At 49.2% G+C, this 24,987-nt stretch overlaps 8 protein-coding genes and 1 non-coding gene across 9 annotated transcripts; 5 read left to right on the top strand and 4 right to left on the bottom strand.

Annotated features, from left to right (window-relative positions):
• On the top strand, nt 1–1,614 carry BKA55DRAFT_592851 (pyridoxal phosphate-dependent transferase; the record flags this gene model as incomplete). Its single annotated transcript, XM_046195456.1, has 3 exons — nt 1–841; nt 891–1,012; nt 1,075–1,614. 3 exons carry the CDS (start codon nt 1–3, stop codon nt 1,612–1,614), a joined length of 1,503 nt encoding a protein of 500 aa, XP_046051157.1.
• Nucleotides 1,615–2,849: 1,235 nt separating this feature from the next.
• Nucleotides 2,850–5,871, bottom strand: BKA55DRAFT_564463 (armadillo-type protein). Its single transcript, XM_046192497.1, has 7 exons — nt 5,574–5,871; nt 5,381–5,518; nt 5,215–5,325; nt 5,019–5,165; nt 4,594–4,967; nt 4,249–4,543; nt 2,850–4,201 (listed from the first exon to the last, which is right to left on the bottom strand). Exons 1-7 carry the CDS (start codon nt 5,694–5,696, stop codon nt 3,092–3,094), a joined length of 2,298 nt encoding a protein of 765 aa, XP_046051156.1. The 5' UTR covers nt 5,697–5,871; the 3' UTR covers nt 2,850–3,091.
• A 1,695-nt stretch (nt 5,872–7,566) lies between these two features.
• BKA55DRAFT_592849 (uncharacterized protein) lies at nt 7,567–9,285 on the top strand (the record flags this gene model as incomplete). The annotated part of the gene is made up of 1 exon (XM_046195455.1): nt 7,567–9,285. The coding sequence occupies one exon, from the start codon at nt 7,567–7,569 to the stop codon at nt 9,283–9,285; it is 1,719 nt and encodes a 572-aa protein (XP_046051155.1).
• Nucleotides 9,286–9,547: 262 nt separating this feature from the next.
• Nucleotides 9,548–12,426, bottom strand: BKA55DRAFT_640900 (aconitase family-domain-containing protein). The gene is made up of 3 exons (XM_046197133.1): nt 12,289–12,426; nt 11,347–12,203; nt 9,548–11,295 (listed from the first exon to the last, which is right to left on the bottom strand). The coding sequence occupies exons 1-3, from the start codon at nt 12,331–12,333 to the stop codon at nt 9,768–9,770; spliced, it is 2,430 nt and encodes an 809-aa protein (XP_046051154.1). The 5' UTR covers nt 12,334–12,426; the 3' UTR covers nt 9,548–9,767.
• Nucleotides 12,427–12,741: 315 nt separating this feature from the next.
• Nucleotides 12,742–16,066, bottom strand: BKA55DRAFT_508405 (uncharacterized protein; the record flags this gene model as incomplete). The annotated part of the gene is made up of 2 exons (XM_046187424.1): nt 12,742–13,635; nt 13,682–16,066. The coding sequence occupies 2 exons, from the start codon at nt 16,064–16,066 to the stop codon at nt 12,742–12,744; spliced, it is 3,279 nt and encodes a 1,092-aa protein (XP_046051153.1).
• Nucleotides 16,067–17,317: 1,251 nt separating this feature from the next.
• BKA55DRAFT_688591 (chaperonin 10-like protein) lies at nt 17,318–18,760 on the top strand (the record flags this gene model as incomplete). Its single annotated transcript, XM_046199232.1, has 5 exons — nt 17,318–17,335; nt 17,435–17,564; nt 17,649–17,784; nt 17,839–18,476; nt 18,528–18,760. 5 exons carry the CDS (start codon nt 17,318–17,320, stop codon nt 18,758–18,760), a joined length of 1,155 nt encoding a protein of 384 aa, XP_046051152.1.
• A 949-nt stretch (nt 18,761–19,709) lies between these two features.
• Nucleotides 19,710–20,952, top strand: BKA55DRAFT_537971 (DNA glycosylase; the record flags this gene model as incomplete). Its single annotated transcript, XM_046189979.1, has 2 exons — nt 19,710–20,419; nt 20,457–20,952. 2 exons carry the CDS (start codon nt 19,710–19,712, stop codon nt 20,950–20,952), a joined length of 1,206 nt encoding a protein of 401 aa, XP_046051151.1.
• Nucleotides 20,953–21,778: 826 nt separating this feature from the next.
• On the bottom strand, nt 21,779–22,053 carry BKA55DRAFT_507472 (uncharacterized protein; the record flags this gene model as incomplete). The annotated part of the gene is made up of 2 exons (XM_046187341.1): nt 21,779–21,853; nt 21,910–22,053. The coding sequence occupies 2 exons, from the start codon at nt 22,051–22,053 to the stop codon at nt 21,779–21,781; spliced, it is 219 nt and encodes a 72-aa protein (XP_046051150.1).
• A 2,778-nt stretch (nt 22,054–24,831) lies between these two features.
• Nucleotides 24,832–24,913, top strand: BKA55DRAFT_t145. Its single transcript has one exon. It is a non-coding gene; the product is annotated as a tRNA-His (tRNA).
• The last annotated feature ends 74 nt before the right edge of the window (nt 24,914–24,987 follow it).

The raw sequence follows: 24,987 nt of genomic DNA, 5'->3' as shown, positions 1-24,987 counted from the left end.
ATGAGCGACCTGTTCAATCTCGACGTCCAACGGACCCGTTTATCCCGCCGTCACGGCCCCGAGCCCGGCTCCGCTCTGGCGCCTACTCTACCAGAGCTATCTGCCATCCAAACCGCTGAAGCCAAGCTCCCCCGTCCTGATTCGGAGGGCTACCTCCGAGGTGTCTCGCAGGAAGATGTTGTACGACACATCATACAGGACATTGTTCCCGCGTGTAACGGTCAGGGCAGTTCGTCCCGTTACTACGGGTTTGTCACCGGTGGTACTCTCCCTATTGCTGAGTGGGCAGACAATGTAGTCTCCCGCCTGGATCAGAATGTTCAGGTCCACCTGCCAGCGCAGACAATTGCAACTACATTGGAGGATGCAGCGTTAGAAATGCTCGTTTCGCTACTAAGACTTAGAGATTGGAAAGGTCGCACCTTTACAACTGGAGCTACGGGCAGTAACGTTCTTGGACTTGCATGTGGACGCGAAGCCATCTTGGAGAAGCGGGGGCAGAGTATTGGTGAAGTCGGCTTGCTTGCCGCATGTCTTTCAGCTGGAGTCAAGGAGCTCCAAATCCTCACAAGTGCAGGCCACAGCTCCTTGTCCAAGGCAGCGAGTGTCGTTGGCTTCGGACGAGGAGCTGTGAAGGAGCTGAGACTCAACGATAGTGAGCCCTGGAGATCGGACCTTGAGGCTTTGGAAAGAAAACTTCAGAAGAAAGACACCGCAAGCATTATTGCCTTGAGTGCTGGAGAGGTCAACACTGGGCGTTATGCTTTAACAGGGGTGGAAGAGATGCGTAAAGTAAGGGAGTTGGCTGACAAGTATGGAGCTTGGATTCATGTCGATGGAGGTAAGATCCAGTCCCCTTTTCCAGGATGCAGTTCATGCTAACATTTCAGCTTTCGGTATCTTTGCTCGTGCTCTTCCCGAGGAGGGCGCTTACCAAATTCTTCGTAATCGTGTTGAGGGCATCGAGTTGGCAGACAGTATCACTGTTGATGGGCACAAGCTTCTTAATGTTGTGAGTATTCCATATCCTTTCGGCTTGATTATGACCGGTCTTGGATCGCTAACTTGATATAGCCCTACGATTGCGGCATGTTCCTCACGCGATCACCTGCTATCCTTCAGTCCGTCTTCACCAATCCCAATGCTGCATACCTTTCCACGGGAGGCGCGTCCACTATCCCCTCGCCCCTGAATATTGGCCTTGAGAACTCACGCCGTTTCCGTGCCCTTCCCGCATATGCTGTTCTCCTCAGTGAAGGCCGACCAGGTATGGCAAATTTGCTGGCCAATATGACTGCTTTATCCCGCCAAGTCGCTGCGTTCTTGAGGGACTCGGAGCACTACGAGCTACTTCCCGACGATGGTGCTAACTTGAATGAGATCTTCATGATTGTTCTTTTCCGCGCCAAAAATTCCAGTTTGAATGATGAGCTGGTTCAGAAGATCAACGGGACCAGGCAGATGTACGTGAGTGGTACAAGCTGGAAGGGAGAAAAGGCTGTGCGAATGGCTGTGTCGAACTGGATGGTGGATGTGGCCAGGGATTTCAAGGTGGTGACTTCTATCTTGAACCACGTGGCCGAGGGAAAGGTGTTCGATATTAACAACTGCTGAAATCTGGATAGAAAGCTCATTTGTGGTTTACAGGGGTTTGATTAATTGAAGGGGAGTTTTGGGATGAATAAACAGCCATAAGTTAACTGCTACACCCAGAACGGTGATCCCACAGTCGTCAAAGGGAGGTAAAACATTGTAATATGCATGGCCTACAAGAGACACATGGCCATCAACAGGTTCAAGGAGAGGTGTTAAGGAGTTTGGGTTTGTGTGAAAACAGAAAGATTTGCTACTCAGCCGCGCTTCGGTAAGGAGTGAAATATGTATTTGGTAAACAACATTGCTGCTGACTGGGGTCTATAGCAAAAAGGAAACTGCAGAAGCAGGTTTCAGTCGTGGGCAAAAACGAAGAGTGGTCGACGGGAGAAAGTTTTTAGGAGCGGTTTTTAGAATTTGCAGGTTCATAGGTAGATACCACTCGACCACTCTTCGTGGGAGGGTAGAAGGTGACTTTGGTATATGTCCTTTCCCCTGGGCATGCCCTTGTAGCAGCAGCAAAGATGTGACGGTGACTGGTTCCGGAATTTTACCCTCCAAAAACAAAGAGCAGTTGGGCGGGTAGGCATTTCAGGATTTCGAATTGTAGAAGGCTCGAAAGGTCTTGGTAAGTATCCCATCTGAGAACGCCTTTAAGTGAGGTAGATTATGTATTAGCCGTACCTGTAGAGGCCGTCGTTGGTGCTTGTTGATGGAAACCCAGTCGCTTGTTTAAACATAAAAAAGTTCGATCATCGTCCGCCTTCGGCATCCTCGTATAATCCTTAACCAAATTTCTTCGAGCCGCCCTTTTGAGTCGTCTTCTTGTCGGTCTTCTTTTTTCCCTGTCCGAGCAATTCAAGATGTCCTGCGCGCTCACCGAGGAGGGCTTCTGTGCGCGCCGTCATGCCGCTTGTGAATTTCTTGTGCACCTTGTCGACGTTTGCTTTTGTCTTCTTGGGTTTATGCACTTTCGATGCTTGGCGCTTTGAGTGTGTGATCTTGGCGGGGGTTGCTCGCCCGAGCTTCTTAACTGTGCCTTGAGCCATTTTGAGATATGTTGGGAGTGAATCTGGTGGTTGCGCAGGATGGTTGGAGAAAAAGAGAGTTGAAGGCTGATGGGGTGTGGTGGGGAAAAATAAAAATCAAGGTGAGTGAGTTTAGTGGGGCTTTGTGTTCACCGAGGTGAGCATTCGGTAGGTGAGCTATTATGAACTACAGATATCGATTGACCTTCACTGATAAAATATGGATTACTTGTTTAAAATCTATTTTTCAGTTTTGAACACTTATGACTGGTATTATAAGCATTAGCGGATAATGCTGTCTATATGTGTCCAACCAATATGTTATGAATAGCTTCAATCAACAATTGACATGCTAGTGTATGCTCGAGAATGGTATCCTGATGTTTCCCAACAGTGAAGGCGGTTATGACAAAGTGATATTGCATGAAAGGTGCCGACTCTTTAAAGCTTTCTGACTTTTGAGTCTACTGTTACCAGCCATCGCCCCAACCATCATCGTCATCTGTCTCCTTCGGCTTCATATCAATTTTCTTCGCAGCATTTGGTTTCGCAGCCGATTTAGCCGCAGGCTTCTTAGCCGTTGTTGATTTTGACAGACCCTTTGGTAAGGCCTTGGAGGGCTTTTTCTGTGATTGAGCAGCCAACCAACCAGCAAAATCAGGCTCACCATCATCAAAAGGGGCAGCAGATGCCGTCGCTGTCGCAGGCTGCTTGGAAGATTGGCCGGGAGAGTCGAAGCTGTCGAAGTCATCATTCATATCTCCCCACGAGTCTCCAGCATCGTCACCATCATCGGCAGGTAAGAATGAGTCGGCTACCACGCTTGCCGTATGTGAAGAGTTTCGTGAGAGATTTGCTGGGGGAGATTTGACTGCTTGGCGGTGAAGTGATGAGGCGGTGCTCGTTGCCGGCTTCTTTTGCTCGGAGTTAGGTGAGGCGGCGGGCCCAGGTGAAGCAGCACGGGAGTCTGAATCCGCGTGAATTTCGCCCGCAGCCGCAGAGATTTTGTTTGTAAAAGAAGAGATTGCCCAGCCTGCCCAGCCACCTGTGGTGTTTTCGTTTGGCTGTGGAGTGCTCATCCGTGGAGCTGAGCCATCAGTAGTCTGAGGAGGAGGCAAAACACTTTCAGGCATTGCAGAAGCTGCCTTCTTGATCTTTTGGAGATATATCTCCAGAGTACGGGCAGCAGAATCACGAACAATCTTCTCCTTATCAATCAAGACAGGAGAGATAACGGGCAGGATCCTACATGCGCTATCCTCATCGGTGAAGTACTCCGCAGTGGCGCCCAAAGCCATCAAGGAAGCATTTCGGGCATGAACAAATGGATCTCTGAGTGACCTTGTGAAGGCGGCAATCAGAACCTTTGAACGGGACGAAGTACCCAAGTGCTTTGCAATCTTTCCCAAGCAGATAGTCGTGTTTGTTCGAATACCCGGTTGCTCGTCATTTGCGGTTCTTGCAAGTTGTTTGAGGAGGTCACCGTTGATTGTGCGGTCCGAGAGCTTAGTGATGATGACCAGAACAGACTTTAGCGTCTGTTCTCGTACTACTGGTGTTACATCCGTGAAGCCGGTGATCTATATATGTTAGTCTTGCCTTTAAAGTAGAGTAATAAAGACTGTACCAATTGCGGAAAGATCTTATCATTGACGGTCTTCTGTGATAGCTGATCAATCATCAAAGGAAGGCTATCCAATAAGCACACCCGGATAGCCCGATCGGGATTTCCAAACAGGCGAATGATGAAGGGTGTAATCTTTGAATCGAAGTCGTCCTTGGGAAGTTTAGATGCGATTTTAAGAACTACGGATACGGCCCTGGGGCCACCACCACCGAATTCAGCCGACTTCATTAGCTCGGGCATCACCTTTAGCTTGAAGAACTCTTCTGGAAAGTCATCGCTCAGCTCATCCAGTCCACTATTCGAATTGTTAGCAATATGGATGTATGGGGGGAGTTAAAGACTGACGCAAGGAACTCTTCTCGTTCATCTGGTGTTTTGATGTCCAGGTTGTCGATACCCTCGGTCAGTTTGATGAGAGAACTGTCAAAGAAAGAGCCATTTCGGTTGCCTTGATCAAGGAAAGCTCCCACACTGATTCGAGCTTTTGGGTTGGCGTTACACAGGCGCTTATAACTGGACTGCATTGAAGGCGGGATGCTCTTCGTTTGGCCAGCCTGATCAGCTCCATTGTAATCGCCGTTGAAAACTTCAAAGATCAATGTTCCAAGATTAAATGCGTCTACTGCTGTATGGGGATTCTTCTTGATGACATCCCACCCACCTCGCGCCAACTCTGGAGGAGAATATCGACCCGCATCAGGTACCAAGCTACCGTATGTCTATGTATCTGTTAGCCTGAGTATATGGGTACATATCTGGGGACCTCTTGCATATATTATAGACTCATCGTCTTTGAGGCTGCTGAGAACATCAAAGCCACCGAGCTTCCACTCGCCGCTCTCTGAAGTATAGATCGATCCAACTTTTATGCTGCCGTGAATCGAGGAAGCGTCTTCGTTGATGAATTTTATCGTCCGCTGCAACATCATTAATATCCGATTAGAAGACTGGTATAACAAGCCGTACCGCAACGCTATGTAAGCCCCATTTTATCGTCTCGGGGCTGAGGCTCTTTCTTCGAACGTGCCATCGTAGGGGTACTACTCGCTCGGTCGCAATGTAGATATACGTTTCTGTCTGTCAGATATTATCAGCGGACTGCTCTTAGACCGACCGGAAGTCTTGCATATACCTCGACTGCATCTAGAAGTTTGATCACGCCTGGGTGCCGTAGTGTTCGGAGCTTCTTTAGGGCATTCTTGGCTAGGGGGAGTTGGGATCGGTTGGTGGTAATATCGAAGGAAAAGATGCTGCAGCTTGAACCATCTTCCTGTTCAGAAAGTGTCAGTAAGTGCACATTGTGCGATATGTGATGTTGAGCTTACCCTCTTAGTACCATTGTACAGTGTCCAGATAGACTCATCGATATCAACCTTGTCGCCAAAGTTGTATGGAAAGGGAGGGCCTTGTGCAATGGCCGAGGCCACGGCAGATTTGAGAAAGTTCATTCCAATGAGGCGAATCTAGAACTTCTATTAGGACTCAAGCAGTTAGCCCCCGATTTTTGTTGAGAATCGACATATGTACAAGTCGAAAATATTGCTGTTTGTAGACGAATAATATATTGGTTCAAGAGGCGCAACGTGGTTATTGGCGCTGTACGTCAGGGAGCTCAACCCCCGCGCTAGTGCCTGATAAGTTTAACGCTGGATAGGCAAGACAGGGAATGGAGGGGTGTCCAAGGTTACCTAATCCAGCTGACCATGTAAGAGCCCAGACCATACTACCAAGGCACTAAAGTTAGGAGTTTGGATAGGCTATGATATATAGATATATAACTCTGTGAAATCTGTGGTTGAGGTCTCTAATTATACCACCACTAATTGGGCAGTAAAGGGAATTAGCTCAGGTAGTCCAGAACTGAAAAGACTATGAATACAGATCAGGTACACATTTGAGCGGAACATTTCTCTGTCTCTAAAATGAAAGTGACTGGTTTTATCAGAAAGCTGAAGACGATTAATACTGAACTTAGGATAGATGAATTTTGAAGGCGTCTTGTTTGCATCATGGAATGTGGCTGGTCTGGACTTAGAATAGGATATTTTATCTTTACAGTGAGTTTATGCTCATCAACGACAGAATATAGGTTACCTAAAGTAAGTCTTGGGTCTCAGTAAGCTTTTATGAATACAAGCATAAGTTAGTTCATTAATTGTCTACCTTATCTCTTGAATCAACTGGTATTTTCCTCCTTTTCTTGGACGCTCTCATGTGTGTAAGTTAGCTTGTGGGGCTCCACTGGTAGGCATGGCAGCCGGGGCGGAAGAATTAGTCTTCCAGCTGGAGGCGACTCACCTCGGGAACCTGGTCTTCCCGGCGCCTCTGCACCCCCATCCTTCATCATCATAGGTGTTTGGGCCAATAGCGAGCCAGCAGTAACAGGACCAGCCCGCAATGAAAGGCGCGAAACCAACGACCACAGTCATACGCCTCTCTGCCTCTGGCGACTGGGATCTCTTTCATTCTTTCACTGTTCTCTATCCTTTACCTGATGTCGGCTGGCTCGTCAACCCATATACAAGATCAACAGAACGCACATATTCTTACTCTTTCGATACAGGGCAGCTGCGGGGACCTGTCTCGGACGCGACCTAGCTCCTTTTGCTTCTTTCTATTGCAGTATAACACTGTCCTTTTACCTCCACCTGATACCCATTATCGACTGCGCAGTATTTTCGATTAGCACAACAAGCACAACGTACGAATACGGGAGCAGAAACTTTTCTCTGGGTGGTCTCAGACCTCGGTACGGTATTTTGATTCCTATTTCTTGGTCTTACTCTATGTACTCGTCAAATGATGCCTATGGTAAAAGGTCTGACTGAACGGAACCCTTCTGGTTGCGCCATCTTCTCTTCTGACTCTGTTCATGACATTGTTGTCCGAATCAACCCTGTCATTCTATACCGCGCCTCAGCTCTAACTGCTCTCCTACATTCCAAGCTTGTTCGTAGAGCGCTGGGGCCGATTGCAATGGAGTTTCAATGTCGCACAATGGAGTCTTCTTCCTCGTCTACGCCACGGATCTTGACCAAAGGCCGCGACAAACAGCTGATTTATTGAACTAACACACGTGTCAAAAGAGATTGTGTGCCAACCGATGAGGTGCCTAGCTTGACGGCCATTCAAAACTGAAAAGATCTGATTCGACTTCTTATTCAATACTCCCTTAGCCTTCCGTTGATATATCATACGCATGTTGCTAACATGGCTTCTAGGTAATCCTTGATCTACGCGCCTCATGACTCAATCCCGTCGTAAAGCCTGCGCGTGGTGGAACAGTTCTGCGTTTCGGGCCCATCAACGAGGTTCTGAATGACTGCCTCCACACATGTTGGCGGCACTTGTGCCGTTCTCACTTGTGAAAAGATCATTTTGCTCAGCTCCAGACATTACTGTGATGAGCATTCCGCATTAGAGCCAACTGTGGCCAACAGAGATCCCTCTGCTACGAATATGGCCAAGGGCTTTCGACCCTCCAACCGGACTTTTGTTGCTAAAAGAGGTCGAGGCAAATTCATGTTTACACCCTCGCGGCACTTTCCTAGGCAAGATCCACCATCTCAAGATGCCTCTAGTCCGGATACTAGCGCTCCCGTAACACAGTCTTCGAAAGCAAACGAACAAGAGGCCCCTCCTTGGTATTTGGTACGAGATAAATCAATTGATACAAATGACAGGAGCCACCATCTCCGGCAAGAGAAGAACGGAGCCAGCCACGTTGGACCAACGCCCAACTCGGCGCAGATCAAGGTAACCCAAGATGTAGCGAAAGCTGACAAGGGCCCTTCTGCTGGCCAGGTAAAGTCACATACTATACCGAACACGAAGACGCGGTCGGGAATGGAGTTGCAAGCCGAGACAGAGAAGGCGATAAATGAGCTACTCGGCCCCGTTTTTTTGCGGCAAAAACGGACTTATTCTTCAAATATTGGATCGGAAACGCTTCCCACAGAGGATCTCAAGATGGACGCGCATCAGAATGGGCAAACTGTCCATGCAACTAACAGCCAACACTTGGCTGGGACGGCGCAAGCAACTTCTGAGGGGGCTCCTTCAAACGAAGGGTTAAAGAAGGCCGAGCCTTCCCCAGGCCTTCGCTCTCAACCGCGCGTTCCTTCCACCACTCCTGTGAATCACATGCAATTTATTTCTGAAGATGGTGTCAAATTTAAGTCTTCTCCTCGGACAACCAAGCCAAAGAAAGACAATATACAGAAACATTCGGAGCATCATTATCCAGAAACACGAACGAGTTCGATGGCGAAGCTCTCATCAACTCCCACTAAGGGCTCGGCTCCTCTGACAAGTAAAGGGCTCCCAGTCAGGAAACGTCATTTTCAAGATTCCCTACCTGAAGTAGGCGCCGAAGTCGATGATGAGGTGAATATGGCCGATGTTAGTGACATTGACGAGGAACCAAAGCCGGCCAAACCCCTCCCACTATCCTTCCGTGCCAAAGCAGAAGCTCGCAAAAAGAGGCTTTTGGTCGAGTTCGATTCCGAGGCATTCGATTCACTCATATATCGACAGTCTAGTCAGCAACCACCCCCGTATGTTACTGTATCTTCGCGTATCGTCAAGTACAACCCAGTTTTCGGCGACCAAAAGCCACTCTATCTTCCGGTGAATCCAGCAATCCATCACATGCATAAGCGATCCCGTGCTTGGTATAAAAAGAAATGCGACGAAATCAGACGGCGTCCAAAACGCAAAGAATGGTTTGGCAAGGTCGTGGAGAGACAACGCTGGTTACAGGCTCTGGAGATGAAACAGCAGGAGAAAATCAAACAAGCTCAACAGGATGGGACTACTCCCCCTTACAGACCACCAGAGCCGCGGGGTGTCAAGCGTATTCTTGACTTTGGGGACTTGCCCGAGGAGGAACTGCCTGAATATGTGCGGAGTAATCCTGCTTGGTTGAAAGCCTGCGCTTGGTTCAGAGAATGTGAGGATAAAGCGACTGCACGCCAGCGACATGTCAACAACAAAACGAAAGAGACAGAGAGTTACTTTCAGAGCTTGAACGCTTGATGAATTCACATGATATATAATGACAGGGCATTACAAGGGAGTCAAGGGGGCTTATTGGGTTTTGACTAGGCGCATCTGAGGCAAACGGCCAGCTTCATTCTTAACAACGGAGTGACAAATGGTTCCAACAATCCCGAATGTAAATATGCCACAGGGAGTCAAGGAATTATAATTCGGAGTTATACAGTTACGAAGTTTCTACTTCTCCAAGAAGCAATACAGGTATCTTACCAATTGACGAAAACATATACGCATATTTAATGCATGTTAATTCAATTGTAAATCATGTGAGTGGCTAGAAAACAAAAACAACAGGTATTGCTGGTATAAACAATCTATCACTCGGACATTTTCACCCGACCAAAAACGCCCATTTTCTCCTGTCCAACATATAACTCAGGCATTTTAGGTGTCACGAGAGTACCTCATTCTGTGACCTGAAAGATCTATCTACTAATGTTCAGGAAAGAGAGCGGCTCATCTTATATGCCCTTAGATAGCAGGTTAAGAGCACTGCCAGCAAGAATGAAACCAGCCTGGTCCTTGGTAACGGCGTGTTTGGTGGGAATGAGGATCTCCTCACCAGAGGCTTTAGTGACACGGAGTTGAACGTCGCCCTTGCCACCATTCTGGAGCATCTCGTATAGACCAACAGTGGCAACCTCGTCGCCAGCGGCGATCTTATCATAGTCAGCCTCGTTCTCGAAAGTCAGAGGTACAACGCCTTGCTTCTTGAGGTTGGTCTCGTGAATGCGGGCGAACGATTTGGTCAAGACGACACGGGCACCAAGGTAGCGAGGCTGCAGGGCAGCATGTTCACGAGCTGAGCCCTCACCATAGTTGTGCTCAGCAACGACAAGCCACTCTTGGCCACGGTCCTTCCAGAGTTGACCAAGCTCAGGGATGGTGTGCTTGGATCCGTCGAGGTCGTAGGCAGCGTTGACCTCACCAGTCTCCTTGTTGATGGCAGTGTTGAGAGTGTTGGTGCTGATGTTAGGCAGATGACCCTTGTACTTGAGCCAGGGGCCGGCTGCGGAGATGGTATCGGTAGTACATTTGCCTGTGACCTTGACTAGGACGCGAAGGCCTGAGAGATCAGACGATGGGAAAGGAGCAAAGGGCTCAAGGAAGGCCAAACGCTCAGAAGTGGGAGAGATGGCGATCTTGGTGTTAGGATCAGGGGCCTGGGATAATACACCAAGCTCGGCGTTGCCGGACTCAAAAGGAGTCTGGGGGCCTTCGAGACCGTGAGGAGGCGAGAACTTGAAGTCCTTGCCATCAGGGGTCTTAATGCTATCGGTCACAGGGTTGAAGGTAGTAGATCCGGCAAAGGCCATGGCGGTAACGATCTCGGGAGACGCCAGAAAGTTCATGGTATCAGGATTGCCATCATTTCGGCCACGGAAGTTTCGGTTGTACGAGGTCAGGATAGCATTGCTTGTGCCCTTCTCAACACCATCTTGTCGCTTCCACTGACCGATACAGGGACCACAGGCGTTTGAGAGAACAATTCCACCGGCCTCCTGGAATGTCTCGAGAGTACCATCGCGCTCCAGAGTGGCACGAATCTGCTCACTTCCGGGAGTGATGTAGAAGTCAGCAGCAGGTTTAAGCCCAGCCTTCTTGGCGTCCTTGAGCAAGCTCTCGACTCGGGTCATATCCTCGTAGGAACTGTTGGTGCAGCTACCAATGAGACCAGCGGAAAGAACCTGGGGCCAGTCCTGTTCCTTCACAACTTCCTTGAACTTGGAGAGGGGAGTGGCCAGATCCGGTGTAAAAGGACCATTGATGTGAGGTTCGAGAGTCGAAAGATCGATGGTGATGAGTTCGTCATATTCAGCGCCCTCGTCAGCCTTGAATTGCCATCGAGCATCAGGGTCGGAGATGTTGCTGGCGAAGCTCTCGAGAGCCTCGATATTCTTGTTCGCCTGGGATCGTCGAGTCGAGTCAAGATATCTAGCTGAGGCCTTGGTGTAAGGGAATATCGAGGTAGTGGCACCGACTTCAGCGCTGGATTAAGTCAGTATAAACCAGATCCCCCGTGCCATAGTACAAACTTACCCCATGTTGCAGATAGTAGCCATGCCAGTGGCGCTTAGGCTTTCGACACCTTCACCGAAGTACTCAATGATGGAGCCAGTACCACCGCGAACTGTGAGGTGGCCAGCAAGACGGAGAATGACGTCTTTGGGAGAAGCCCAGTTGCTCAGCTTGCCGACAAGTTGCACGCCTAGAATCTTGGGAGCCTTCAGTTCCCAAGGAGCACCGACAAGAGCTTCAACAGCATCCGCACCACCCACGCCAATGGTAATTGTAGAAAGACCACCAGCATTGGGGCTGTGGGAATCAGTACCAAGCATCATCAATCCAGGAAGAGCATAATTCTCAAGAACGGTCTGGTGGATGATACCAGCACCAGGGGGCCAAAAGTCCATTCCATACTTGCGCGCTGCAGACTCAAGGAAATCAAAGACCTCCTTGTTAGTCTGGATACCAGCAGACAAGTCATCCTCAGCACCCTTGGAGCCAACAATTAAGTGGTCACAATGAATGCTTGCGGGGATAGCAGGCTTGGCGAGATTGCAGGACATGAACTGAAGAATAGCCATCTGAGCAGAAGCATCCTGCATGTTGACACGGTCGGGCTTAAGGCGCAAATTGGCCTTCCCGCGGATGTTTCGTCCATTGTCGGTGTTGTTGAGCAAGGAATCCTCGGGGTTGTCGAGATGGCTGTAAAGTATCTTCTCGGCGAGGGTTAGACGCTGTTTGCCGAGAACTCGGCGGACGTCGGTGTACTTGGTGTAAAGCTTTTCGTAGGTAGGGGGAAGAGACTTCGCGGTTGAGAAGTTCCTCCTTGGGTTGTTGGATAGACCGGTGGTCGAGCGAATGACATTAGGACCGGAACGTCGCAAGAGTTGCTATTACGGCGCATAAGAGTCAGCTTGTGTATCTATGTTTTCCCGTAGAAAAGTTTCCAATTAACATGAGATCGGTGTAGCTTACCGTCATGGCACCGCCTGAGCGGCTGGCGACCTCCATTGAAACCATGTTGGGCTATACACGGTAACGATGCAAGTTGACTCTTTGGTCCTCTTGTTACAGATGTTATTCCCTATATTTGTGGTGGGGGCGAAGTCGGGGCGGATTTTTTTGTCAATTGTAAATTGACAGGAGCCGATTGGCGTTTAAAACTGAGGTCCGGGGATGTGGGGGCCTCCACCATCCGAACACCGGCGGAGATGGGTCCCGTATCATATGTTATAACCTCGGAATAGAACGGATATGTGTTCAAAAGTCGGAGCTATAAATCGTTGTGGATAGATTTCTCATCCTGAGAATATGGGGGCATTTATTGCAGTTCGCTCATGTCTTGTATTACCAAAGGCGCCTTCCATTCGCCAGTCCAGACTCATATATCAAAGCATCAACAATCATTCTTGTTCAAATACATGCCTTCTAGTAGGCAACGACACCATCTGCGTCTTCCAACCAAAGTGCCGCCAGGTCCTTTGCCAACCCTAGTCGAAGTTTTCGAAGAACATCTTCGCCCTTGCTTGTTGCAAGCCAGCCCTTCCTCCAGTCCCATCCTCTATTAACTTTTGTTCCCGCCGAGATCGACTTGTGCAGATGATTCACCAACACGGAGCTTCCAGTCATCATGAAGCTTCCTCCTAGAGAAGCTGTTGATTTGGCCATTAGATCTTGTGGCGTAGAGCCTTTCAGTCCTTGTGCAGATGCCAACACAAGATTGAAGAAATCATCGCACGCCGAGTAAACTCGATCACCAACTGTTTGTAAATCCTCGATGGCTTTGAGCAGAACATCGATCTGGGACAGTGTGATGACGGCTGGGGATTGATTAATAAAGACAGTTGCCTCTCCCAAGAGGGCCAGGAGGAAGTCCTCGCTGACTACTGCATCCCGCGTGTCGTCGTAAAGTCCACCACGGATGTTGTCATCGGAACTAGAAATGACAGCAACTAGTGCAGATGCCGCTTGCTTCTTCAATTTGATAGCCTTTGTAGGCGAGATATTCTCCAAGTCCTCAGCATCGCGGAGCTCGTAAAACTTGCGTAGTGTGGCGTAACCGCTGAGCATTCGGCCAAGCAGTTGAGCTGCTTCGAGGTCCTGCTTAGCTCGTTTCTCCAGGGTCTCGGTTCGCTTTCGTAGTAGGTCCTTGAGATATTGATCTAAATCCTTCTCTGAGGGGTAGACTGTGGACTGGACAAGCGAGTATGACATTAGTAGATTCAGCACCTCTCTGACCTTGTCTGGGCGGTGGGAGAGTGCGTAGTACCAGAGAGCCTCGCCGTAGCGATGAGACTCCTTGGAAAGGATCTCTGCGAATGTCTGTTTCAAGTTAGCTTAGGTCAGTATTATGCTCAAAATTGCTTACCTCTGCTGTTTCCTCGGCGTAGTTAATCATACCGAGATCATTCAGTATTGTCCAAATTTTATCCACGGTTCGTCCTGAGTTCTCATTCAACGTAGCAAGAAGATCTCGAAGGAGCTCACCAACCGTCTCCTCCGATCTCTCAGGCGAATCCATTCGACCTAACACCTGTATGGCCATTTCCCACCCATCGCGCTCTGGTGACAGTTGCTCTATGCCTGCCAATTCCCTAGCGTACAGGACAAGAGTTGTGTCTTTGATGCCGTCTAGTTCATCGGGTCCTGGCTGCGTCACGCCCAGTAGCGCAAGATCGTCCATATCCAGACTGTCAGTGGGAAACAGGTTGGGACCATTAGGAGCGGGGAGCCATTCGCCTAGAGATGCGACTTCTGCCACAGTACATGCCAGTGGCAATGACCATATTCTCAGGAATCCCAGCACGGCGTTAACGTTTCCTTCGAAAGCGGAGGCCACAGCAACCTCGACGGGGTTCAAAACATTAGGGTTAAGGTCTGACTGCACAACCATGTGGAAGGCAGTTGCCAGGCGATCGAAGTAGTCTTCGGAGCCAGCGAAGCGAGACGATGCCCGCAGCAACTGCGATTGTGAGAGTCTCAGAGCCTTGTGGCGTTGATTCCCATCATCCCACCACCCAAAAAGGCCTATTGTTGCTTCGCACCAATCCTGGGCAACTTCCAGTATAGCCTCATGGTTACCAAGAATGATACCATACACGGTTTGCAAGTTTTCGTAGATATCCCAAGGGATTTGACTGGAGGCCTTCCGAGCCATTGTGGATAGTGATTGTTGCTGGGGAGCAAACTCGTCATCCATCAAATCCTGGACATCCTGTTCCCTTCCTTCGGCGAAAAGGGTCATTCGGTTCAGGGATCCGCGTGCCTGGATTCGGAAAAGGGTCCAATTGCTATTCCAGATATCCCATTCTGATCTTATACCTGGACACTGGTCCAGGACTTCACTAGTGGCAGCGGCAAAACGCCTGACATTCTCAAGAGCTTTGCCTGTGTACGCATAATCACTTCTAGGTCCTCGGCGAACATTCTGCCAGCCAGCTTCTTTCAGTAGATGGGATGCGCTGCCAACATCTCCTCGTAGCAAGGAGCATCGTACCGTCTGCCAGAATAGAGGATGGCATGCAGGGCTCGGATTGTGGCGGCTGACCTCACGCACCTGATCAGGATAAAGGTTATGATTGTTATGCATCCAGTCGAACAGGATTTCGGGTAGCGGTGGCGTCTTCTCCTCATCGGTATTAGTGCCGAAGCGAGTGTGGTGCATTCGAAGTATTAGTTGTGCGACATAGGCGGCCTTCTCGAATGGTTCACTGTTGGAACCAGGACCAATGGTTGCAAAATCTTCTCCTTCTGGTTGTGGCAGTCCATTCACGGTCTTGTTCCATAGTTCAGTAAGGCGAAATGTGATGTTAGACAAAGAATTGTCCATCTTCTCAACGTCTTCCTCAGGTCCAACACCCTCTTCGTATAGCCTACATACGAGTTCTTCGGTTTCGAGGATCATGTCTGCGGGTTCGACAACTGGTGCATGTTCGTGCTGGTTATAAAGATTTTTGGCGATTGATGCAAAATGGAAACCCTCCTGGCGCCCTGACATGCCAAGATGGGCTGATGTCTGTCTGAAAATGCTTTCCGCTTCTTGGCGCACTCGCTTTGTCGCGGCTGGTGTGTTGAGCATCATGAGGTCGGATTCATCACCAATCATAGGCTGGCCATAGGGTCGATCGTCGTGTCTCATGTTCAAGAACATGTCGGGTTCTTCGGATTCTTCACGCCCGAAAGCATGGTCGTCTTCCCCATAGCTTTCTCTCTCGTCATCTTCACCGGCAATGTCTTGGTCAATGTAGCGTTCGATCTCGGCGTCAACTTCGTCATCCTCGAGGCGTTCGTCTGGAACAGCAGACATGCGAAAAAGATTACCTCGAGGGGGTGGGAGCTCCACATCTCCTTCAGCATCTTGATCTTCTTCTTCATCCTCCTCTTCCTCATCCGCCGCGCTGAACTGGCGGCTCAATCCTGAAGGTTGTCGTCCTCTTATGGATCGACCAAGCGGATTGCTCGAGGCGCCTGTGCGGCCAAAAAGGTTTCTTCCAGAAGAGGAGTTGTTGGATACGCCAAAGCTCAAAGGCTTTGTATCAGTCATTCCACGCATGAAAGAGCTTCCCATGTATGAATCAGACGGGGCACCCGCGGGTGTAAAGGAAGCGGCTGAAGATGGAGGTGGTCCAGCTGGAGTCGTTGAAGGATTATCGGCAAGAAACGAAAAACCTGTGCCGCGGCCGTTCTTGTCTGGCGTCGATGGCGCTGGGCTTGCAGGAGGACTAGAGTCCGGAACAATGAAGCGAGACGACATGATGCTAGACTGAATTTGGCTTGGCCGTATCGGCGCGTGAATAAAGCTGGGCTCTTCGCTCCCTCACGTTGGCTTGCGCTGTTTTCGCATGCGATGATCGTATTTTGTGGTGGAATGGATATAAATTGTTGAAGCGATGTTGAGTTGAAAGCTCCTGTTTGCCTGAGCTGAACGCGCTTGGGATATTTTTTGGAGCTATTGCGATGGGTAACACTAGCCGTTGTTTATCCGACGCGACCCTTGCACATGACATCGTCTTCCTCTATTAACTCAACCAAGCCAATAGTTATCCTCCCAGTAAAATGTGAAAGTTGATCAGACATGTTTGTTTCCAGTTGATGAAAGTTGAAATTTTTGCTCCTTTGTTGCACGTCTGTAGGACTTGTAAGACTTCGCATACAAAGACTGAGTATTTGAGCTCTTGCAAATCAAGAAGATACCATTAAACCAACATTGAGACGAATAACAATACTCGATCACATTTTTCAACTGTGATTTTCCTTGGTATAATGAGTGATAACCAAATCGGAATGTAAAGAGAGAGCATTCACTGAAGGTGGGGCCAGCTTGTCTGATCGAAGTTTGTCAAAGATCTGAATTGCTTCTATCCAAATTCTGAAATACAGTAATCTCTAATCTTCCTCTTCCCGAGCGTTCGGAACCAAGACCGCTTTAACCTCCAAGCCAAAGATGATTAAATTGATCACGTCAAGTGGGCACGGCGTCGAACGGAAGGTCTTCCGACCCCGTGAAACCGCAAGGAGCTTTCGTACTGACTCACTGGTCGGCTTCTCCCCCTACCGTCGGCCAGATCGGTCTCATCTGCCGAAAGAGTATTCCGTCTTTGGCGCTGTCTGGCTATCTCTGCTAATGCCATCTCAGCACCTCACACCAATGGCGCAGTACCTTGGCATACTCCGCCAACGTCCCCGCACAATGCTCTCACGTAAAGAGAGTCAAATTGGGCGTCATACGCCCAATGAGCATTGATCTCATGCCCGAAGCCGCGATTGTTTTCCTATCTCAGTGTGGATGTGAATGTGGATTGGAGCTCCAATTGCGGGGTACGTTGTTGCCCACCGGAGTTGCTCGGTGATCGGGATCTGAGTGTGCGGACGGTTTTCCTACTGTTTCTACGTACATAAACAGTTTCCCCTTGAAGATTCATCTACCCCTCAAACTGTTTGTCTGTCTGTCATACACTTCTCTCTTTCTCCATCGACAGTCAATTTTATCTCATAATACAAAAACATGTCTACCGTGGGCAAGGTATGTGACTTTCATGAGCTTTAACTACCCCTCATCATACGCAACGCCCCGCCTTGAACGAGAAGCATCATGAAGACGAGTTGCTGATGCTATAACTAGACCATCACCTGTAAGGCCGCCGTCGCCTGGGAGGCCGGCAAGCCTCTCTCCATTGAGGACATTGAGGTTGCTCCTCCCAAGGCCAACGAGGTCCGTATCCAGGTCTACTACACTGGTGTTTGCCACACAGGTATGCTCTACCCACGACATCGAGCTATCGTAGCTCTTCAGTTGTGCGAATCAGCTCAAGAATAGTGTGTTAACGTGTTTTTAGATGCCTACACTCTCTCCGGTAAGGACCCTGAGGGTGCCTTCCCCATTGTCCTCGGACACGAGGGTGCTGGTATCGTTGAGTCCGTTGGTGAGGGCGTCACCAACGTCAAGCCTGGTGACCATGTCGTTGCTCTTTAGTATGCTTTCCCAACTTTCATCAACATCGCAAAAGCTAATTTATTCTTGAACAGCACCCCCGAATGCAAGGAGTGCAAGTTCTGCAAGTCCGGAAAGACCAACCTCTGCGGCAAGATCCGAGCCACCCAGGGTAAGGGTCTGATGCCCGACGGTACCTCTCGATTCAAGTGCAAGGGCAAGGATCTGCTTCACTTCATGGGCACCTCCACATTTTCTCAGTACACCGTCGTCGCCGACATCTCCGTTGTCGCCATTGAGCACGATGCTCCTATGGACCGAACCTGCCTGCTTGGCTGCGGTATCACCACCGGGTATGGTGCTGCCACCATCACAGCCAACGTTCAGGAGGGTGACAACGTGGCCGTCTTCGGTGCCGGATGTGTCGGCCTTTCGGTCGTCCAGGGTGCCGCCGCCCGCAAGGCTGGCAAGATCATTGTTGTTGATGTCAACCCCTCCAAGAAGGCCTGGGGTGAGAAGTTCGGTGCTACTCATTTCGTGAACCCCACCGAGCTCGGTGACCAGTCCATCCAAGACAAGCTCATTGAGATGACTGATGGTGGTTGTGACTACACCTTCGACTGCACTGGCAACGTTGGTGTCATGCGTGCTGCCCTCGAGGCTTGTCACAAGGGTTGGGGTGAGAGCATTGTCATCGGTGTTGCTGCCGCTGGCCAGGAGATTTCCACTCGACGTAAGTTCACTCTTAACTATATTGGGATTCGAAGATACTAACTTTCTATAGCATTCCAACTTGTTACTGGCCGGGTGTGGCGAGGATGTGCTTTCGGTGGTGTCAAGGGCCGCTCTCAGCTGAACGACCTTGTCGCCGACTACAAGAAGGGTGATCTCAAGGTCGACGAGTTCATCACCCACCGCAAGACTCTCGGCGAGATCAACAACGCCTTCGAGACGATGAAGCAGGGTGACTGCATCCGTGCTGTCGTCGATATGCAAAAGCTTGAGCCTAAGATTTAATGACCCAAAATGTAGTATAGATGAATGATATCAAAATTTTATGTTGAATGACAAACCATTTCTCTCTGCACCGGGAGCTGCTCTTATTATGTGACAAACTTGAGGACCTTGATAGACAAATAATGCCCTGTGCGATTGATACAGTGTTATAAATGATGCGTACATGTCACTCCACTGATATTCGGTAGCAAGTGTATGAGGAACAATTGTTTTGGCATTGTGTGGTGTCGGAAGCTTTGAAACCCTGCATCATGGCGAGAAACAGCTAGCCAAAGAGCCTGCTAAGTTTATTCTAAGTTGGACTAAAGTGCCCTAAATTACCCTAAACTGATCATCATACTAAAAGTTAGGATAAAGGTTCTGCAGAGGTTTTCTGGGACCTTGTAGTTGTGAGGTTATTTGGATAGGTAAATTGTCAATCATTCTTGGTAACCTATATCAACAGGGACCAAGGCTATGCAATCGGAAAACAGTCAAGAACAAGAATGAATTTGCTAGATATGCCTATTAAATTGTTATATAGAGTAAAGTTATTAATATTGGAGGACAAGAAACTAATCTGGGTATCCATCCGTACCTCACTTATGAAAATGGCACCTTGATGGTCATAACGATTGGCATGCTAGGCATCTCATGAAGCTACAAGTGCGGCTCCTACAAATCCTCTGGAAAATGCCTTTTTGAGACCCCGAGCCTCGAGTGCTATATGGGACTCCTGAAAAATGCAAGCAGAGAAATTTCTTCCTTCAATTAGGTATTATTTGTTTAATAGCGTTCCAGGCCTGCTTTTAGAAACCATCGTTCTGGACCGAAATTCGGGGTATCTCCACTAACGCTGGAGGTGGGGACAATTTTGCAATCCGTTGAATTTCATTTGTCTAAAGGGGTCCTTGAGGACGCGACGGAGATCATTCTACAATTACCAAACGAAACAGACGAAAGAGACACAATGCGCTCATCACGGATATCAAGAGACGCTTCGAAACTATTCGATCGTACAGCTGAACCTATTTCACCACCAAGACGATTGACAAGGTCTGGGCTGGCCAAGTTCGCCTTTACGTCAACGGAAGAGTCCAAACATACGCTCGCCGATATTGAAGATAGTGGAGGTCCTGCTCGTAAACGAAGGCGCGTTGTAGCGACTAAGACCGAAATTTCGACATCCGCTCAAGCCGTGAAATCCGAAGTGGTCGACGAAGCCCTCGATGATATTCCATCACCCCCAGCAAAAGCGCGACGGGTTCGTAAGCCCGCTCGCAAAGCTGTCGATGCAACGACTGGCGAAACAAAGATGGAACCTCCATCGGATTGGGAAGCTGTATATGATACAGTGAGGAAGATGCGGGCACCAGGTGGGCGAGCTTACGGCGCAGCTGTTGACACCATGGGATGCGAACGCCTGGCGGATCGAAACGCATCACCAAAAGACCAAAGATTTCACACCTTGGTGGCGCTCATGCTATCGAGTCAGACAAAGGATACGGTGAACGCCGTGGTTATGAAGAAGATGCAAACTGAGCTGCCACCGTTTGAACCCGGGGCGCCCCCAGGACTAAACCTAAATAACATACTGGCAATCGACCCTAAACTTCTGAACGAGTTCATCTGGGCGGTTGGCTTTCACAACAATAAGACAAAGTTTGTGTCACCCGATCGGTATGGATTGATCGAGATTGGACTGACTGGTGTTCAGGTATATCAAGCAAGCGGCTGAGATTCTCCGCGATAAATGGGATGGCGATATCCCCAACACGATCGAGGGCCTCGTATCGCTACCAGGCGTCGGACCCAAGATGGCCTATCTCTGCATGTCCGTAGCATGGGGTAAACATCTGGGGATTGGTGTTGATGTGCACGTACATCGTATCACAAACCTTTGGGGTTGGCACAAAACCAAGAATCCAGAAGAGACACGAACAACACTTCAGTCATGGCTCCCACACGATCGATGGCATGAGATCAACCATCTTCTCGTGGGGCTGGGACAGTCGGTATGTCTTCCTGTCGGTCGCAAGTGCGGCGAATGTGATCTTGGCCTTGAAGGACTATGCAAAGCTGCCGATCGAGCAAAGGTGTCTGCAGGACGTAAGCTCAAGGCCGAAAAAATAGAATCGGAGGCTCAAAACGATACATTGGTCAAACCGGAGGTTTCACAAGACATTGTAATCAAAGAAGAGGGTGTTGTATGATGGGTTCTCAGGTTCTCATGACAGATAATTAATCCCCATCCGCGGCCCCGCCCCCGGAACCAACCACCCCATAATAATCCCCAGGATCGAATTGCCTGGAGTTGCTGGCAGAAGTCGATTTGACCACGTGTATGAGCCCTTGTGAAGGTTAGCGTTGAGAACTGACAGAAAAGACTGCCCTCAGACGCATTAATACCCATTGATACCCTATTCTACAGAAACGAAGTTATTAGTCTGTTAACAGCGCACTCCTGTGGTCTAGCCCAGATGGCGCTATCGAATGCGCGGTCTAGCCAGACGCTCACGAGATCAATGATGGGCCCGATACGATATCGGAGATAAGCCGGTAAAACAAGACAGGGTCCTGGTGGTTCCCTAATTGCATTAGAGGCCAGGCTCGAGCAACACGTAATCAAGCCAAGACGACGGATCTTCACTCCATTCTGAGTCAAGTAGTCAAGCAATGTCACCGCCTCTACAACAGTCGGCTGAAATCGTCCGTTGATCGACATATTCCAAGGATTACCAAATCTCAATGGACACATTTCGTTTTGTGATTGTGATGGAAGAGATGAATCAATTCAGAACCCGCTAAAGGAGGGAACATTGTTCCCATATCATATCCTGTACGCCAACGCACCCTCAACTATCCGAATAGAAATATACACCGGCGAATAACGCCATGCATCTAATGCAGATGCTGTCTCGGAATCCAATCTCATTACGTCGTGGCCGTCAGAATGCGCATTGTGGACTTTAGGAGTGACGCCAGTCTCCCGTCCGAACCATAGATAGGCAGGTAAGGTGATAACTCTCGTTGGTCGATTTACACGCCCCGGATAACCTGGGTTCGTTCCGACTCGAGTTGTGCAGCGTTACGCTCGTGAGACTGCTTCTTGCACTGCATGTGGGTTAGCGGGTCTGCAACCATGGGTTTGTAAGAGATGCTGAACTTACGTCCTCGAGACCGGTACACTTGTGGTCTTCTAGTAGGCGGTGCTTGCCGCAGAAATGACCTTGGCAAAAGGTGCAGTCGCCGACGATGCGCTGAGCTGGTTCGCGGCACGAAGCAGCGGTGCAACGAATTCGCTTAGGAGGCATGATGTTGTTTGATTTGTTGGATTTGTGGAAAAAGTAGGTTTCTGAGGGATCAACTGAACACGTCCTTAAGTCGGTGAGAGTGTAGGATAATAAGAATGTTGGAAGCGGTAAGAAGTTGAACCAAGCAATGTGGTCTTTATAGAAAATCGGATGCAGTGACGGCGTTTCGAGAAATCCGTGGAAAGCAAGAACCGAATCAAAGATTCATTCACACAACGACAGTGACAGAAGTTAAACCGATCAAAACAAAACAGAAGCTGGCAATGGAAGACGGACCTGGTCGGGACTTTATAAGGAGCGGCGAGGCGAGGCGAGGCAAGGCGGCTGATGAATGAATCATGCCTTGGTGGAGCCAGCGGCTGGTCAGTTCGCCTCCAGCTCATCGCTCTCACCACATTCAGGCCGCGGCCATAGGCAGGGGGGAGGTGTGTAAGTTTGGTTGTTTACCTTGTTGAGTCCCATCGTTAAAGAAGCTGTTGTCACACAGTATGAAATGCATGGTCTAGTTTGTCCATCCCATGCTCAGATACAGGGACCAAAGCTTGCTTATTACAGTAGCAATGAACAACGTTGACCAGCCGGCCGTTTGTTTACACATGCACTGCATATGCACAAGTACGATCCCTCACTTACTTAGGTGACATATACATAGGCACCGCCAAAGTTTGCCCTGTGATTTCCAATTTGATAGGCAATTGAACATAATGACAAAGACAACAACTGCGGAAGCTCGTGGAAACACACCCCCCTCCATGTCTCTCCCGTCTTTGGCTGACTGATTATGGGACCCCATTGAATTCGATGGGCCACTTTTACCCGCAGAGGCGCTGGGTTTTGGGGGGAACAGGAATGACCAAGCCGGACCCGTCTCTCTAAATCAATAGCGAGAAAATGGGTTCTTGTTCGTTCACCGCGAGGCTCCGAAAGCGGGCGGTGGAGGCAATAGAATTGGGCGGGGCTGGCCGTGACTGTACTGTACTGTACAGTACTGAACTGAGACTTGGAAGAAGGGCCCAGAGAGCGAGAGATGTGACGTCGATCAGGTGGGCTAATAAACTTGGCCTGTCTCGTCGTTTCAACCCAAGGCACATGGAAACACAATTGAGGCCGGCGATGACGGCAGACGGGGTAGTGAGTAACTCTCATAACTCTCATCTCAGGCTCTTTCAGTCTTATTGCAGCCGTGTTGTTGCGTTGCTGTGACTGTTACACTGATGAGACATTCTTAGCAAAGTGCTAATGGCTTCATCTGATGCATTGCTGCTGCATCTGCATTGCTACAGTGTCCATCCTCGTTCCTAAACAACTCTCGTCCAAACGCTTATCGCCGCGCCTGGCGCTCTAGATGCTCATCGCAGCTACTGGGTGGTCCCCTTGCTTTTTGAGCCTGAGCTTCGTATCCACGAGGTCTAGGCCTCCCACGGCCTACGTAACGTGCTACAGTTCTACCGCCAGTGTGCTTCACTGTTTGTGTCTCCGATAAATTCCTGGGGTTCCATGTCGTGGGACCAAGAGGAACTGGGATAAGGGTTCATACCTTGTCAATGCTCGCTACCCTGCATCTTGAGAATCTCCTCATCTCCAATCGGTTAACAGAAGGGATTTAAAAACATGGCCTTAATGCATGGGGATCGGCCCCCCAACAAGCATGTAGGTTCGCGCTGGCAGTTGGTAACCTAGCCACTGCATCATTGGTACAATTCGGAGCCGGGGTCGGACGAGTCAGGTCTAGCTCGAGTGTGTCTAGGGCCATGAATCGACTGGCTCAGCTGTACTGCAATACCTATCATCAAGTCGATTCAAGCGCTTAGAGGAATAGGCGGTGGGAGTGTGTTGTCAGTGAATCAGTTGATGAGAGACAACAATAAGAACAGCACCTTATCCCAGCAACTCCAATCTCGAGACGTTGGAGATGAGATGAGCGCTTGGAGCAAGCCTCACTAATCCATAAGATTTCACTTCATGCTGATCTCGCTAGTGGGGCACAGACAGTTCCTTCAAGTTTGAAGTTATTAAGGAATGACGCCAGGCGGATGGATGTATACGTCAACACTACAGAGTTCATCAGCGAGCTCAGATTTGAAGCTACAAATGCGCTATCGTACTGAATTTTGAATACGACAATCCCATCGAGTTCTAGTCGTGTCATACATATTGTATGACTCGTGGCCTGTTTCCTGGCAATCACAAATTCTGCACCGAACAGTCGATTAAAATCTTGCATTGACTTAGCCTTCAATATCTATTTCCCGGCAGATAAAAAAAGATTGTTAGCTGCATGTTATTCTTCCTATTCCGTGACACGTTCGAGCCGTCCGGCGTCCTCCGCGTCCCATGTCTCCGGTAACCTGCTCCGTGCATCTCCGGAGACGCCGGACCCGGGACTCCGGCTAGAATAGTTCCCGCATATGCAACGGCAAAGACATTGAATAGACCTCAGCTCGAGTAAAACCTTTTCGCAACACTGCATCAACTCTCTGGAGCTTTCCGGTGTCTTGGAGCTGTTGGTGAGCTCGCCGCTAGATTGAGTCAGGATCCGCCACTCCCGATAAGTTGGGGTTTCTAGTGCTTCTCTTTTCTCTTTAACTAAGCTCCAAGTGTCCGGGTTTGGCATTTCCTATGTTTCTACTCCGTATGTCTTATTCATTTGAGTAAAGGAAGCTGCTCTTATGTTTTGATCAATCGCCGGCAAGAACATGGGTGAAATGCAAAACACCCCAAACGACGCCTAGGCTATAGTCCAATATAAATGACAGGGATTATATCAACTGGAAAACAGCCGTCATCGTATAGGGGTCAGTACATCAGTTTGTGGCTCTTCGAAGCACTGAAAACGCAAGTTCGAGTCTTGCTGACGGCAAACCTTTTGTCATTTTGCTTGATTTTTGCTTCATCTAATGCTTGCCAGGGTATTCATAAACTTCTTTTACGCCT

The sequence above is a fragment of the Fusarium redolens genome, assembly GCF_020744475.1.
Source record: "Fusarium redolens strain MPI-CAGE-AT-0023 chromosome Unknown BKA55scaffold_6, whole genome shotgun sequence".
Classification (NCBI taxonomy): domain Eukaryota; kingdom Fungi; phylum Ascomycota; class Sordariomycetes; order Hypocreales; family Nectriaceae; genus Fusarium; species Fusarium redolens.
This window is presented reverse-complemented; position numbering and strand designations above follow the sequence as displayed.

Bases quoted from the DNA above. Each gene is read 5' to 3' on its own strand.
- BKA55DRAFT_564463 (XM_046192497.1), bottom strand. From the start codon at position 5,696: ATGAACTTTCTCAAATCTGCCGTGGCCTCGGCCATTGCACAAGGCCCT. The intron at 5,326-5,380 runs GTATATGCAAGA...AATATCTGACAG, and splicing joins AACTTCTAGATGCAGTCGAG to ACAGAAACGTATATCTACAT. The intron at 4,202-4,248 runs GTACAGTCTTTA...TAACATATATAG, and splicing joins ATAAGATCTTTCCGCAATTG to ATCACCGGCTTCACGGATGT.
- BKA55DRAFT_640900 (XM_046197133.1), bottom strand. From the start codon at position 12,333: ATGGTTTCAATGGAGGTCGCCAGCCGCTCAGGCGGTGCCATGACG. The intron at 12,204-12,288 runs GTAAGCTACACC...GCGCCGTAATAG, and splicing joins GCTCAGGCGGTGCCATGACG to CAACTCTTGCGACGTTCCGG. The intron at 11,296-11,346 runs GTAAGTTTGTAC...GACTTAATCCAG, and splicing joins GCTACTATCTGCAACATGGG to CGCTGAAGTCGGTGCCACTA.